The sequence below is a fragment of the Eleutherodactylus coqui genome, chromosome 13 (assembly GCF_035609145.1).
Source record: "Eleutherodactylus coqui strain aEleCoq1 chromosome 13, aEleCoq1.hap1, whole genome shotgun sequence".
NCBI lineage: Eukaryota > Metazoa > Chordata > Amphibia > Anura > Eleutherodactylidae > Eleutherodactylus > Eleutherodactylus coqui.
The window spans coordinates 27,902,580-27,918,167 of NC_089849.1; the positions used below are offsets into that span (position 1 = coordinate 27,902,580).

Genomic DNA, 15,588 nt, shown 5'->3' on the forward strand with positions numbered 1-15,588 from the left:
ATTCAAACTCCGTGCCAGAGTGCAAGTGTTTGAAGAAAGAGGCGGGAAACTAGCGGCTGCCGGATGTTCCCCCCAGGGGTGGTATTCACTATGTGCAGGGAAGATAGGGCAGTTTTCATCTTTTCCCTGGCGTACAAAATTATGTCCGAGAAAAGAGGTGGTGAAAATGAAAATGCTGAAATCCCACAGAGATCAGTGGTTTCATTTTGTCCTGTTTTATCGCTGTGATTATCATGGCAGTATATGACAAGAAAACGACGCTCGTCTGAATTCGCCCTAAGGGCTCCTCCACACTGGCAATGGCGATATTAGGCCGCAATTCATGGCCCAATATCGCCCTTGTGGAAACCCCTGAATGTAAGGCATTTTCATGGGAAAACAGCCTCACATCCCTGTGGGGAATCCCTTCATCCCGCCGAGGCTGGGGTGAAGGAATCCCCTGGTGCGGCTGTTGAATACAATGGGCAATATCGCAAAAAGAAAGGCAACGCTGTGATTATTTATTTGTTTCTTTCACATTGCAGGAGTGAAAACATCGCAAATGAGAATAAAACCATTGAAAATTATCGGTTTTATAATCATGTGTTTTCGCTCACTCTTGCATTGTGCAATTTTATTGCACGTGTGAAACCAGCCTGAGGCCACTTTCACAATGGCGAGGTGCACAAATATGAACCCCATTTTTTTTCTTTCCCTGCATCGCATCCCGGGAGAAAAAAATCGCGGCATGTCCTGTCTTTGGCGTTCCCCCGCATTGCCTTTTTTGTTTTCAATGGGGTCGGTGCAGTATCCCACAACGTGCGAGGTGTACGCGGGTGCGATGCGAGGTTTCCCACTGCAAATGTTACTTTGCTGAAGCCATGCAAGGCGTTTTTAAACACAAAAGTGCCTTACATTTATGGGGGGAAAAAAATAAAAATCGCACATTGGCGAGCAAGATATCGAGATTCAGTACCTGTTATCGCACTTGTCCGTCTGAGATTAGCTACATTTATAACTTCATTTGCACTAGTTGTAATTGTTTCCAGGATGTCTGCTGATGAAGTGTGTGCCCATAGTGATACCTTAAGGCCACTTTCACACATGCGTTCACAAAACATCGCGTCCAAAACCATGGCTTTTACCGCAATTTCTTGCCGCATGTCACATCATTTTTTAATGCACCCCATCATTGTAATGAATGATGAAGTACGTAAAAAGCGCTAAAATAGAGCAGACAGCATTCAGAAATTGTGGCATTAAAAACGCCACAATCGAGCGCAGGTCTGTGACGCCCCAATGAAATCAATGGGAGTGTTGTACCGCGGTAAAGAGCCGGCCGTGTGAGAGCAGCCAAGGCTAGTTTCACACGTGTGATCGCGGTTTTACCATGATAAAATCACGGCAAAATCGCTACAAAATCACGTTTTTTTTCCCCACAAAATCATCGCTGCCGCCGTGGACACAAAATAATGAGATGTTTTTGATCAAGGCCACAAAACTTCTTCATTTTGGGGCTGCAAAATCTGGTTAGAAAGGGAGATATGTTGGAAGAGAATTAAAATGTTTTCCTAATGAGTCATTGTAGATAATTCTTGTAGTATTTGATGTTGAAGCAGTATTTCCGAAGCCCTCTGCGCCGCAGTATCAGCTGAGAAGAGCTTACTTGTTGTTCAACTTTGTGCAAGTCATTAAAAATGTGTTTCTTTTGTCACGTCTCATATAAATCCTCTTCAGCTGCATTGTAGAAAGAATTCGTTAGTTTTTACTCTGAATTTTAATTAATTTTATTTGCCAGGACTGAAGTAAAGACGATTCATGTATTGACAAAACAAGAAGGTTTGTTGTTTGTAAGCACATTTGGATCCAGGGTGCAGGCACAAATATGGATCCAGCGCTGCACCTAAATAGTGAATAAGAAGGCATGGAAGCGCTACATGATGGTATGGAGCATGGGTCCCCGGGGGCCCCGGGACATGGATTGCAATTTTGTGTTGTGGCTCCTGTAGGAGATAGAGAGTAAAACCCAATTACAAAGTTGAAGAATAGCACGGGAGAAGCAGAAATCCACTTTCCGCGTCTCTCCAAGTCCTGTAGGACCGCAGCTATGACTGAAGTAAGGAAAGCCTACTGGAAGTGGCCTCCTCCTGCTCTGACATGCACAGATCATCTATGAAGTCATCCAGTCATCTGCAGGAGCTTCAGGTACTGATCATTGTCGAGAGATTATGAAAGGAACTTGGATCCGACGACGGCTCCACGCATGTATATTGTAGTAGGAGGAGGCCACTTTGAGTACGCTGGCTTTACTTTAGTCATAGCAATGGTCGCACAGGACGCGGAAAGTGGATTTGTGCTTTTCATCTACTACTCTTCAACTTTACAATTGGGTTTTACTCTCTCTCTCCTACGAGGCCACAACATAAAATTGAAATCCATGTTCCGGGGCCGCAGGGCCCATGTGCCACATCATTGTGTAGCGCATCCATGTCTTCCTATTGTTCTTCCAACATGGGACACCAATACTGAGATATAGCACTAGATCAGGCTTTTTAATTAGACCCGGTATAATAACGGATTTTCTTCTGAAATGTCCAACTGCTAGATGTTGAGGTTGTTGACGTCCATGAACTCCAAAATCATAGGGAGATAAGCAATGAGGTTATAGATATTGGTTCACGTAAATTTAGGAATCTTGCTGGTTGTCTCTTGGCTCTGGAGAGAGACGATGATTTAGTTAGAATTCAAAAGACTTTTGGGGACATTTTTTTTAACTGAAATGCATGTATTCTTTCTTAAAAATCATATTTGTAATTGGGCTTTAATCAAAATGAGAATTAATCAAAATGTTTAACTATTTGTTTTCTGCAGCCTCTACATATCACAGCAATAGCAAGCTGCATGCACTGATTAATCCGTCAGACTGTCTGATGGCTCAGCCTCCAGCCCCTCTCTCTCCTCTCCTGAATGATCTTCTGAGGCAGCCCTCACACTTGTGATACAAATCGCATGATTCGAGAGTGAGTGCAAACGCAGAATTATGAATCCAATGATTTTCAATGGTTTCATTCCCATTTGCATTGTTTTCACCCAGGCGATGTGGCGTTAAAAAAAAAAAAGAAAGAAAATTGCAGCGTGTCCTATCTTTCTGGGGGGTTTTTTTAGTTTTTTTTTTATTTTCCAGCCCATATTTCTCTATGGAGCCTCCATTTTATCAGATCACAACATATAAACTTGCGATTTTTGTGTGTTTCATCCTTAACATCAGAAAAAGCATCGCTGATGCTGAAGAATCGCCTGAACAAAACTGCGACTTTGCTGCGGTTTTCTTTCAGCGATATCACAGTTGCCAGTGTGAAGGAGCCCTAGGGCTAATTTCTTACCAAATAAAATCTGAACTTGATTTGATCATTACATTGTGCAGGAGAAGTGAGAGAGCGGGGCTGGAGACCGAGCTGCCAGACAGCGAGCCGCACTCTGCAGCTTCTTGTAGACTGTGATAAATAGATCCTGCTGAAGCCAAATGGTTGAACATTTTCAATAAAAAGAACAGCAAAAAATGATTTTTAGTAGGGATGAGCGAGTATACTCGCTAAGGCACTACTCGCTCGAGTAATGTGCCTTAGCCGAGTATCTCCCTGCTCGTCCCTAAAGAGTCAGGGGCCGCCGCAGCTGACAGGTGAGTTGCGGCGGGGAGCAGAGGAGAGCGGGCGGGAGAGAGAGATCTCCCCTCCATTCCTCCCTGCTCTCCCCCGCAGCTCCCCGCCCCGCGGCAGCACCCGAATCTTTCGGGACGAGCGGGGAGATACTCGGCTAAGGCACATTACTCGAGCGAGTAGTGCCTTAGCGAGTATACTCGCTCATCCCTAATTTTTAGCCATGTATTCAGTAAAAAAAAAGGGCCCATAGCCTTTAAAGCAGTATTCTAAGAAGGAAGATGATTAAAATAGTCAACTTACGATCGTGTCTTCCTAAGCTCAGATGTACAAATCTTCTTGAGATCTGTAAAATAAATAAGGTTTATTAAAAGAAAGACATGCTCTATACATCAGTGTTCCCTAATCAGTGGCACTAGACCCTGGGCATCTATCTACCTGCTTCTTGCCAATTGCTGATTTTATTGGGACTCTGAAGCAATGCTTCTCAGCCAGGGTTCCAGGGAATCCTGGCAGTTCCTTGAGCTCTGAGCACAGCAACAAGACTTGTAACTCTTAGGGCTCACACCCACTGGCGATACGATATCCTTGTGATGCGAGAATGAGTGAAAATGCATGATATTGAAACCAATGATTTTCAATGTAATCTTGCATCGCAAAGAAGAATGGGCGATATTGCCCATTGTCAATGGGGCCAGCGGCAGCAGCGCTGGCCCCATTGAAAACATAGGGAGAACATTGCGCTCCCCTGCCACAGCTGTGACAGGGGATTTCTTCACCCCCGTGGGGGTGATGCTTTCCCATTTCTTTCAATGGGGCCGGCACTGCTGCGGCCCCATTGAAAGCAGTGGGTTTGCAGTGGTGATTTTTCAGGGAAGGGCTTGACATATAAGCCCTTCCCTGAGAATAATAGCAAGCTCTAAAAAAAAAGTTAAAAAAATAAATAAAGATTAAAGGGGTTGTCTCGCAAAATCAAGTGGGGTTATACACTTCTGTATGGCCATATTAATGCACTTTGTAATACACATCGTGCATTAATTATGAGCCATACAGAAGTTATTCACTTACCTGCTCCGTTGCTAGCGTCCTCGTCGCCATGGTTCCGTCTAATTTCGGTGTCTTCTAGCTTTTTTAGACGCGCTTGCGCTGTGCGGTCTTCTCCCTTCGGCTCTGCTCAGCAGCATCGGCGTTTTGGCTCCGCCCCTTGTACGCGTCATCGCGTAGCTCCGCCCAATGACGTGTGCCGGTTCCAGCCTCCTGATTGGCTGGAATCGGCACCTGACGGGGGCGGAGCTACGCACCCCTATGTAATGTAACTTCTCAGTGTTGTACAAGCATGAAATTTGGCGCCAGCATTCTTTGGGTCCTAAATGAGGAGGGTGGGAGGGGTGGCACATTCTGCAGAGGGACATTGGTACATGCAGTCTGAGGAGAATCTAACGCTCCTCTATGTGTCTACATATTTTATTCCTCGGTTACTCTAAAGTAACCTTGACTTCATAAAATTTTCCATGCAATCAACACGTAAACACCTGTATTAAATTAACTCGGGCGAGGCCGGGTATATCAGCTAGTATTTGTATATAGTGGAGTATAGTTCTGACATCCTGTAAAATTTAAAGCGTGCATTATCAAATTAAAGGGGTTGTCCCGTATGGACAGCCATTTCTCAAAGTTTTCTCAATAAGGAGATAAGGAAGGGGCATTGCTGCAGGGACAATGAAGAATTATATGGTTATCCATGGAACACACTAAGCTGCCTTCTGCTTTAGCCACAAGTTGGGGTCTTGAATGTTACACAAAATACTTGTTGGGTTTCACTCAGTCGTGTGAACATAGCCTTAATATTTTGCTCTCTAACGTTTGGTCTGTTACCCAGTTGCTTCCACAATATCTTCCCTATGTAGAAGGTCTATGATTATGTTGTTCACAATGAAGAAAAAGTGGCATATCATTTCTATTTTCTCACTGTTATTACCGCTCTTATGGGAAATCTACAGCTATTCAACGTATATTACTGTTGCCTGGATGATCATTCTGCTATATTTGGTAGGAAACTGTAAGTTTATTTCTCAAATAAACTATAAGAAATGAAGTAACCTGTCTTACTGGCAGGGATGGGAACTTTCTGATGCACTTGTGTTAGAACCATTGAAGGGTAATATAAATGTGTTCTACAGAATTTATAAATCCTTCACTTACTGTACTGATGAGTTTACAGGGTATGTAACTAGTTTACTGTATTCATGCAATGTCAGGAATTTTCCTATCCCAGCATTAAGGCTCATTTACATGCAAAGACAATCTTTTAAAGGATTGAAAGATTGATAGTTCTAACAGGCACTAATGCCCATAAGCACCTTATCAGCTTTATTTACATGTAAACAAGCCTCCAGCAGCTGTTTGCAAATCCCAGCATGTGGTTTGGACTTTCCACTCAGCTGCATTGTCTTTGCAGTGGCTGCCATGGGGCTGTCAACTGAATACAATGTAATCAGCTGCTCCAATGGAGAACACAGTTTGCGATCCCTGCCATCTCTCTCTGGATGATTGATGGATTTTATGCTCACCTAAAAATCATCGTTCAGCCAAAGAGTGAAAGATGGGAGCTTTTGCACCCAATTATCGCTCAAAAGCCATCATTTGAATACATTTTGAATGATAATCATTGCATGTAAATGGGGCTTAAGTGTGTTATAAGCTATCAATAGTACATACCATAAAACATGGGATCTGACTGCTTGGACTCTACATTTCCAAGACCAGCAAAGTCTGGTCTTTGTCTTCTTCATTGGACATGCACATGCCGTCTCCCTGCTTTAAAGTTTACAGTCCACTGTCACTTAACAAACGGGTCAAAAAATGTCCAGTTCTTTTCAAGTGGTTGAACCCCCTCAAAAATATTTGAAAACCTGTTCTAGTAATGAATCTTAAGCTATTATGGTGGCTGCCACAGATAAGCAGTAGCAAATCCCTCCGCTGCCACCAATTTGTCACAAAACAAGCCTCATCCGCATGTGTTATGGGCGGCACCACAAGGGGCCGACTTACTTCCACTTCCTCAATCCTGCATTTATTGCGAAATGGCCCATAGCTCAGCGATATGTTCAGGACATCCTAAAGCCACATGTGTTCCTCTCATGGTGGCTTTCAAGAGGCATTTTCCAACAGGGTAATGCTCAGCCGCACACACAAGGGGGTCACAGGAGTGCATTGCAGTGAGAGCACAGAAGATTTCTGAATGCTTGACTTATTGAAAAGAATGGAGTGCAGTGCGCCTGCCCAACCTGTGCTTGCTTGATTCGCAGACCAACTGGGCCCCCATTCTCATGATCATCTAGGGTTCCAGGGGTCAGACCCCATCAATCATTTAGTTACCTCTTATCCCATTGATAGGGAATAACTTGTTGGAACTGGAATTCCCCTTAAAAAAACTGTATAAATTTGGTATCACGGTAATCCTACTGACCCATTGAACAAAGTTCATATGTCATTTTTACTGCACTGTGACGTTATAAAAATTAAAACCCACCAAAAATGGTGCAGTTGCTTTTTTTTTTTTCATTGTTCTCCATTTAAAATTTTTTTAAAGTTCTTTTCCATACATTATACTGTACATTAAATGGTACCATTAAAAACTACAACTTGCCCTCATACAGCCATGCCAATGGAAAAATTAAAAAATAATGGCTCTTGGAAGGCTGGGAGGAAAAAACGAAAATAAAAAGTGCTAAATCTCTGGTCTTAAAGTAGTTAAAGTTGGCACTGAAGCGAGTCTTATCAGATACTGGCGGCAGCCGTTTTCATGCTGGTGGATTAAATTGCAGCTATACTGATTTAGAAATTGTGTTCTTTTCTAAAACCTTACTAGCTTTTATGCGGAGCCCTTTACCAGCTGAGTCCTAAATGTACTTCTAGGGTGGGTTTTGGTTTTGGCTCCGGAAGACCAAACACGTAGCGATAACTGATTTTAGTGGATGTGCTGTAATTCATGGCCGCAGCAGCTGGCCCTCTCAATAGCCATAGCCCCTGAAATCATCTGGCCAAACCAAACACCTTTAACCTAGCAGGTCATCCGCTGAAATGCCGCAGCACCCATCCCATCCATTGGGTATTACTGGAGACACTGAAGCGGTGGGAATCCCTTAATATTAAACACTGGCATTAGGCATTAGTATAAAGAGAGATCCGAGTAAAACAGTATGTGGGATGAACTGGATGAACCAATCACAGCCATCGCATTGGTTTATCTAGCGTTGCATTGATGTGCTGAGCAGAGCTAGATAAACGAATCAGAGCCATTGCTTCCTGGAGGCAGGATTTATGAATCCAGCAACCAGGAAGTGATCTTCTGTGGGCAAACAAGGACTGCAGAACGCCCAGTGGAGCTCCAGAGAGCAGCAGGAGGACCCGGACCCAGGCTGCTAGGTAAGTATTCCTTTTTTTTGGAGTTCAGCTGTGGCTTAGTTTCAGGATAAAGCTTATTTTAGAATGTTAAAGTCGCATTGCACAAAAATCATGATTTCAAGCTTGGCAATGCAACAAAAACGAAGGCTCCATAGGGAAACATGGGCTACAAAAAAAGCGCAAATCACGGCAATTAGAGATGAGCGAACGTACTCGTTTCGAGTAATCACTCGATCGAGCACCGCGATTTTCGAGTACTTCAGTACTCGGGTGAAAAGATTCGGGGGCGGGGGAGGCGTGGCGGCGCGGGGGGTAGCAGTGGGGAACAGGGGGGAGCCCTCTCCCCCCCACTCACCCACAGCGCCCCCCGAATCTTTTCGCCCAAGTACGGAAGTACTTGAAAATCGCGGTACTCGGGCGAAAAAGGGGGGTGGCCGAGTACGCTCGCTCAGCTCTAATGGCAATATAGAGCATGCTGCGATTTTTTTATTTTTTTAAAATTTTTCCTTGCAAGATAGCGTCAGAGAAAACAGCGCTAATGGGAGATTAAAAGAAATAAAAAACGCAGAAAGAAAAGACATGCCACAATTTTTCTTAGCGCAACATCGCACGAGTAAAAACATTGCAAATGTGAAGGAACCCATTGAAAATCATTCTGTGTTTTCAGTCACTCTCGCATTGTGTGATTTTTATAGCCTGTGTGAGGGCTCCTTCAGTGCAGTACGGACCATAAGGACTATAAGGGTCGCTGGACGTGGGGGTAGCAGCTGATTTTGTCTTTCTTTAAAAATATATATGATACAACAAAACATTTCTGCACTCATCATCAAGCATCTGTAAAGTTCTGCTGTCCCCGACCTGCTATTTGGAAGCTGGCCTAGCTGGGCCTCACAAACTAGAAACAACATAAGTCAAGGTCACCCTGATTTCATGAAAGGAAGAGCAAGTTTTCTACTTGAGATCCATTTGTGATAATAGAAACACAATTTTCTTTTAGTATTTGGAAAGAACATTCGACAATATATTTATAGAATAGTGTTGGCTGTAAATAACTGCTTTTAGATTCTTTTTCCCTGCTTGTTCCTTTGGCTGAATTAACTTAAATATATGTAACTCCTTAAAGACTATGTACACCTTTTTTGGGGGGAGGGGTTTCACTTAAATGTATGTAGTTCGGCTGACAAACATTTTTGCAATAGGGTTTAATTACAAATTTTCCACCTGTCTGTGACTGATGAGTGATTGCATGAGTTACATGTGATGATGTCACCATCATGTGATCAGTCACCAGGGGTCTGAGCTCCGCCCCTGATCACAAAACGGTGACATCATCATGGGTCCTTTATCCCTGTACACTGAATGAGGGATTATGGGCGGACTACATCCCCCACAAATCCCCTCGGCCTAAGTTGCTATAGATAAAGCAGTACTCAGTCTGCCAGTTTGTAGCTGGTTGTTAGACAGCTGGACACCTGCGTTTAGTTGCCATACCGATATCCCTACTTTTCCAGATTTTGTCCATGTTTAGCATCGCGCTTCGCCCCAAGACTATCCTGTTTTATCTCTGGCATAGATTCTCCAGCCTGGTCAATTTTTGAGCCAAGGAAGATGAAGTCTCGCACACATTCTATGGCCTCGTTGTCAATTTTGATTTGAGTTTGACCATTTTTTGCAGTCGTCATGATTTTGTCTTCTTTAAATTCAGGTAGAAGCCCACTTTTTCCCTTTCAGTTTTAATCCTCCATATCAGTTGGTTCAGACCAGCTTCTGTTTCTGCAAGCAGAGTTGTGTCATCCGCATAACGGAGATTGTTGCTGTTTCTTCCACCTATTTTCACTCCGATTTCCAATTTGTCTAGGTCCATTTTCCACAGGATCACTTCGGCATATAGGTTAAACAAGAAGGGTGAGAGGATGCAGCCCTGTCGGACGCCTTTGCCGATCCCAAACCATCTGTGTTCCCATACTGTGTTCTCACAGCGGCTTCTTGATTGGTATAAAGTGATTTTATTAGCTTGACTAGATGTGCCGATACGCCCGGCTCTTGTAGGGCCTGCCATAGCTTGACATGGTTGACGCAGTCAAAGGCCTTGATGTAGTCAATGAAGCACATGTAGATATACTTTTGGTATTCTCATGCTTTTTTCATGGTCAATCGCAGGTTTGCAATATGGTCGCCGGTGCAGCGTCCTCGCCAGATTCCTGCCTGCGCATCAGGGGGCGCCGCTTCAACTACTGATCTCAGTCTTTCCTAATATATATGAAAGCAAAACCCCTCACTGACTGGCTCTCCCCTAATTATCTAACTTTCTGGTGTTGTACAAGCGTGAAATTTGGCAAGACCATTCTTTAGTCACAACTTGATTATTCAATTCTAAGCACAAAAGTAAGTGACCCCCTATATAATGTAACTAATAACACACATATGTGCCGCACAATCGTGAAATTTGGCACAACCATTATTAGATCGTAAATAGGAAAAGTAAAGGGATCACAACTAGAGATGAGCGAGCACACTCGTTTAAAGCTGCTACTCGATCTAGTAGCAGTCTTATTGAGTAACTGTGTACTCGCCCGAGCAGCATGCGGGGGGGGGGGGGGGGGGGGGTCGCAATACATACATTCAATTAAATGCATGCTATTAAAACTCATTTGTTAATAAAACCACATCAGCTAAAAGCTGGAAAACTGAGGCCAAATTGTATCTTCACTTATTCCCTATATGACCACTGCAACATTTTCAACCATGTTGAAACCTTTGCGCTAGTTGTGGGGTTGTTTGCAGCATTTTTATCCGTGTAGAATAATTAATAATACAGCTATCTCTCTATGGACAATAATGAGCAGGCAGCAGTCATTCAGTGACTGGAGAATGGGCTGGGTGTGGCTAGCTCATGAATTTGGGGGACTGAATTAGGTATTAGAAAAAACCTTCTGACAGTGAGGGTGATCAATGAGTGGAACAGGTTACCACAGGAGGTGGGGAGTTCTCCTTCAATGGAAGTGTTCAAACAAAGGCAGGACAGACATCTGTCTGACATGATTTAGTGAATCCCGCACTGAGCAGGGGGTTGGACCCGATGACCCTGGAGGTCCCTTCCAACTCTAACAGTCTATGATACTATGACTACTTCCTGTAGTCCTTTTATGCATGTACTCCCCCTGATAAAATGCAATTCCTTCCCAAACTACTGCAGAGATACGGGCATCTAATGCTACCCTCAGAGGGGCTGTGAAAAGATGGCGAGAGAGTCTCTTTAAGTTAATAAAGATTTACTCACCTCAGATACCCTGTCTCGAGTGTGCGACAGTTGCAACAGTTCCTCGTATCTCTGCTGATACAGATGAAGAAGTAACGCCAAATACAAGCTGGGATTTAGTGTGGCCTGGATGCAAGGAGAAAGTTTTATTATTGTGGTATATTGATCTTATTGAGGATCACATAATGTCAGGTATCTATAAAATATTAGTAAATTTGTCAATTAAATGATCCTCTCCCATTCTCTCTTCTGGTGGTCTCCACTTTTCAGCGTGCAGTCAAACTACTAACGACGACCTGTCTGTCCGTGCGCAAATGAGTGGGTTTGTAAGTGGTTTAAATGCTCCACCCCTGGTCACATGATGGTGACGTCATCAAAGGTCCTTCATCCCCAGTGAGGGAGTTACATGCTCCTCCTCTTATCACATGACGGTGACATAATCACAGGTCCTGTACGCACGTGGCCGCTGTCTGGCTAGGTGTTTGTTAGTTTTCCATAGCAACTAAAGCCGTTGGTGGTTTGTAGTCCGCCTATAATTTGCACAAGGATGCAGGACCTTTAATGACGTCACCATCATGTTATCAGGAGCATGTAAGTCATTTACTCGGGATGAGTATTACTGTCATGTGATCAGCGGCGGAGCATGACGGTGACGTCATCACAGGTCCTTCATCTCCAGTGCTGTGCTGCTTCTGATCCCTGTTGTATGGGATGAACAATGTATGTAGCACAGCTGTTTGTGTGATGTGCATGTAGCACAGCTGTGTGGCGCATTGCGTCACCAGCAACACTGGTACCATAATTTCCTAATAATTAGTAGCATACAAATAAATGCAACGAAGCCCTTTAACCAGATGGGATTGTCATCCGTTCCAACTTATTTTGGCTTCATAGATTCAGCCAAAAAAGGAAACCTACTCCACCTCTTCAGGCCCCGGTACGTGAAACCAAAAGGGCTCTTACGCATTAATTTGCATGTTATATATTTTCTAAAACTTGAAGCCCTTACTATATCTACTATTTTCTATGTGTTAAGATATCTTCTACATGCCTTAACCCCTTGAGTGGCACGCCCCGAAATTTTCCGGGACGAGCTCCACTGCCGATAGTGATATAGCCCGGAAGATTTCCGGGCTATGTATCACTATGGGAGCTGCAGAGCACAATGCCACAAGCTGTGACAGTGTGCTCTGCCTGCACAGTCCCACAGAGAACAAAGCAAGGGCTTTGAAAAACCAGCAGAAGATATTGCCGATCTGCCGGCAATCTCCTGCTTCTAAGTCTCCTGCTTTGTTTACAGGTTGCCATAGAGACCATCGGCTTGTCAGAAGCAAGCCGATGGTCTCTGTGGCAGGGAGAGCTGGTTGTTAGCTGTCAGAGTACAGCTAGGTACCAGCTCTTACAGCAGAGATCAGAGAAAACCTCCGATCTCTGCTGTGTTAACCCTTTACATGCTGCAGTCTATGTGACTGCAGCATGTAAAGGGCCGTCACTGCAGCATGTAAACGGCTGTCACCATCGGACCCCTGGAATGTGATCAGGTGGTCCTGATGGTTCCCCGTGGAAGTCCCCTAAAGGGACAAAAAAAAAAGTATAAAAAAAAACAAAAGTTAAAAAATTATAAAAACACTTGTCTCCCTTTACTTTGTAAAAAATCAAAAATACAATCACACATGTGGTATCCATGCGTCGTAATGACCCAGAGAAGGAAGTTAAGACATTATTTAACCCCTTAATGACATGGCCCCCCTTTTTTTTCTTTTTTCCCCATTTCTTTTTTTCCTCCCCCCTGTTTAAAAAATCACAACTTGTCCCGCAGAAAACAAGCCCTTATATGGCCATGTCAATGGAAAAATGAAAAAGTTATGGCTCTTGAGACGCAACTGCAAAATTAGTTGAAATTCAATGATTTGACCATTTTAAAAAAACCTGCCCTGGTGGGTCTGACAGGGTGGTAGGAAACCCGCCACTCAAAGGGGTTAATTGTGTTTATACTATTGGGGCGAAGTCAGACAAGCTTTTTTGGCCTATGTGCATATAAAAGCGCGTCTGATTGAAGCATTGGTTTCCTATGGTGTGTTCATTTGCAAAATACTCACATCTGCATAAGATAGGGCATCCGTGCGCCAGGAAGGTCCATGCTGCGCGTAAAATTCCCTGCAGGGAATCTGCTCATCACTGAATACTGTGGCAGAACTGTCACAGTGTTCATTGACAAGCTGTGACAGCTGTGGCAAAGGACCGTGATACCATCCCATTGCTTTTTTAATGGGTCTGGCACTACTGCCGCCGGCCCCATTGAAAGCAATGGGATGCACGCAACCCCTGCAGTGATTTTTTAAGGAAGGGCTTGAAATATAAGCCCTTCCCTGAAAATCATCACTAGCTACTGTAAAAAAAAACAAAAAAAAACATCACCTTTCCGCCGCTGTTTAGCTTCAGCGTGTATTCTTGCTGGCCTGCCCGGCACTCTTCTGAAGCTGCTTCTTCTGACGGGAATTTAAAAATCCCTGCCTCCTGAATGGGCTGTGTCTGACTGGCTGCGTGCTCAGCCAATCACAGGGAGCACTCAGCCATTCACTGAATGACAACTGAGCGCTGCCTGTGATTGGTCACAGCGCTCAGGCAATCAAAGGCAGTACTCAGCCATTCACTGAATGACAGCTGAGCGCTGCCTGTGATTGATCACAGCGCTCAGCCAATCAGAGGTAGTGCTCAGCCATTTATTGAATTCAATGAATGGCTGAGCACTGCCTCTGATTGGCTGAGCGCTGTGACCAATTACAGGCAGCGCTCAGCTGTCATTCAATGAATGACTGAGCATTGCCTGTGATTGGCTGAGCGCTGAGCCAATCAGAAATAGAAGACGTGCCGGCGCTGCACAGCGGCGGAGAGGTGAGGTTTTGTTTTTTTTTTTTCACAGCAGTTAGGGATGATTTTCAGGGAAGGGCTTATATTTCAAGCCCTTCCGCGAATATCACTGCGGGGGTTGCCTGCATCCCATTGCTTTCAATGGGGCTGGCATCAGTAGCGCCAGCCCCATTGAAAGCAATGGTCACGGAGCTTCGGTCACGCGCATGTGTGGAGCATATTTTTTTGCACACATAGGTGCGCAAAAAATACCCGCTAGTCTGACTGAGCCCTTAATGTTCTTTTTTTTTTTTTTTGTCAAAATTGCTCATATTGAGTACCTCAAAACCCGGAAACCCGAGTCATGCCTAATGCTCTTAGCTTATATCAGCATGCTGTATCACCTGAGTCTCCTGATGTTTTCTGTAATGCTCCATCAAGTTGAATCCTTCAATTTCACACTCCACCTTTTGTCTGCACATCTCGCATGTTACTACTGTGTTCAGATCTGCCCCTGGAATGGAAATGTATTTGTCAAGCATTTTTTTGCGTCAATGAGGCTAGTTTCACACGGGCCTTAGCGATTTAGCCATGGGAAAAATTGCAGCAAAATCGTGTCTTTGCTCCTGCGATTTTTAGGCGTTTGCTCTTCTTTAAGAATAATCTTGCATCGCATTGCTGCCGACCGCGATAAAATTGAGCAATAAAAATACACGATTTTTTTATTGCAAAAGTCACTAGGACTTTCTAATGTTAAAAACACATCGCAACGCAATGTTTGTTGCATTGCAATGAGATAAAAAGGAGGCTCCATAGGGAAACGTGGGAGATTTAAAAAAAAAATAAAAAAATCGCAGAAAGACAGAGCGTGCCGCAATTTTTTTTGTTCTCTCCACATCGCATGAGTGAAAACATAGCAGATGGGAAGAAAACCATTGAAAATCATTGGTTTCATCATTTGATTTTAATTGACTCTCATGCAATTTTCTTGCCCGCGTGAAACCAGCCTGAGGGTATGTTAACATTTACTGTAGTGAAAAAATCTGCAGTAAATCTGCACCAAGTGTTGTGGATTTTTGGTGTGGATCCTCAGTGAATTTTATTACTTCATTGAAGATATGTAATCCACAGCCGATCTACGTCAAAATTGATATAATTTGGGGCGAATTTCTTGTGGAATTCTCTAGTAGGGAAAATCCTCAGAGAAATCCGCCATGCACGCATATACACCCTTTCGTTGCCTTCACACACGGCGTATTTGATGCGAGCTCTCCGTAGCAGAAAACCTGCAACAAATACACCGCAAATCCACAGCGGTCAAATCGGCACCTAAATGTTGCTGTTTGGGTTGCAGATCTGCTTTGGGTTCTAGCTTGTATTTCAAGGGCTGTGATCCGCAGCATAAATAAGCGATATGCAGATCTAGAATCTGCAGTG

At 43.9% G+C, this 15,588-nt stretch overlaps 1 protein-coding gene across 3 annotated transcripts in view; it reads right to left on the reverse strand.

Annotated features, from left to right (window-relative positions):
- Window positions 1-2,443: 2,443 nt before the first annotated feature.
- Window positions 2,444-15,588, reverse strand: part of MARCHF10 (membrane associated ring-CH-type finger 10) — a 50,581-nt gene continuing 37,436 nt past the window's right edge. For all 3 annotated transcript variants that reach the window (XM_066586626.1, XM_066586624.1, XM_066586625.1), the window contains exons 8-11: window positions 14,556-14,665; window positions 11,323-11,427; window positions 3,939-3,981; window positions 2,444-2,694 (exon numbers count right to left, since the gene is read on the reverse strand). In XM_066586626.1, coding sequence (XP_066442723.1) covers window positions 2,666-2,694; window positions 3,939-3,981; window positions 11,323-11,427; window positions 14,556-14,665 — 287 coding nt within the window. In that variant the 3' untranslated portion in view covers window positions 2,444-2,665. The remainder of the gene's footprint in view (window positions 2,695-3,938; window positions 3,982-11,322; window positions 11,428-14,555; window positions 14,666-15,588) is intronic.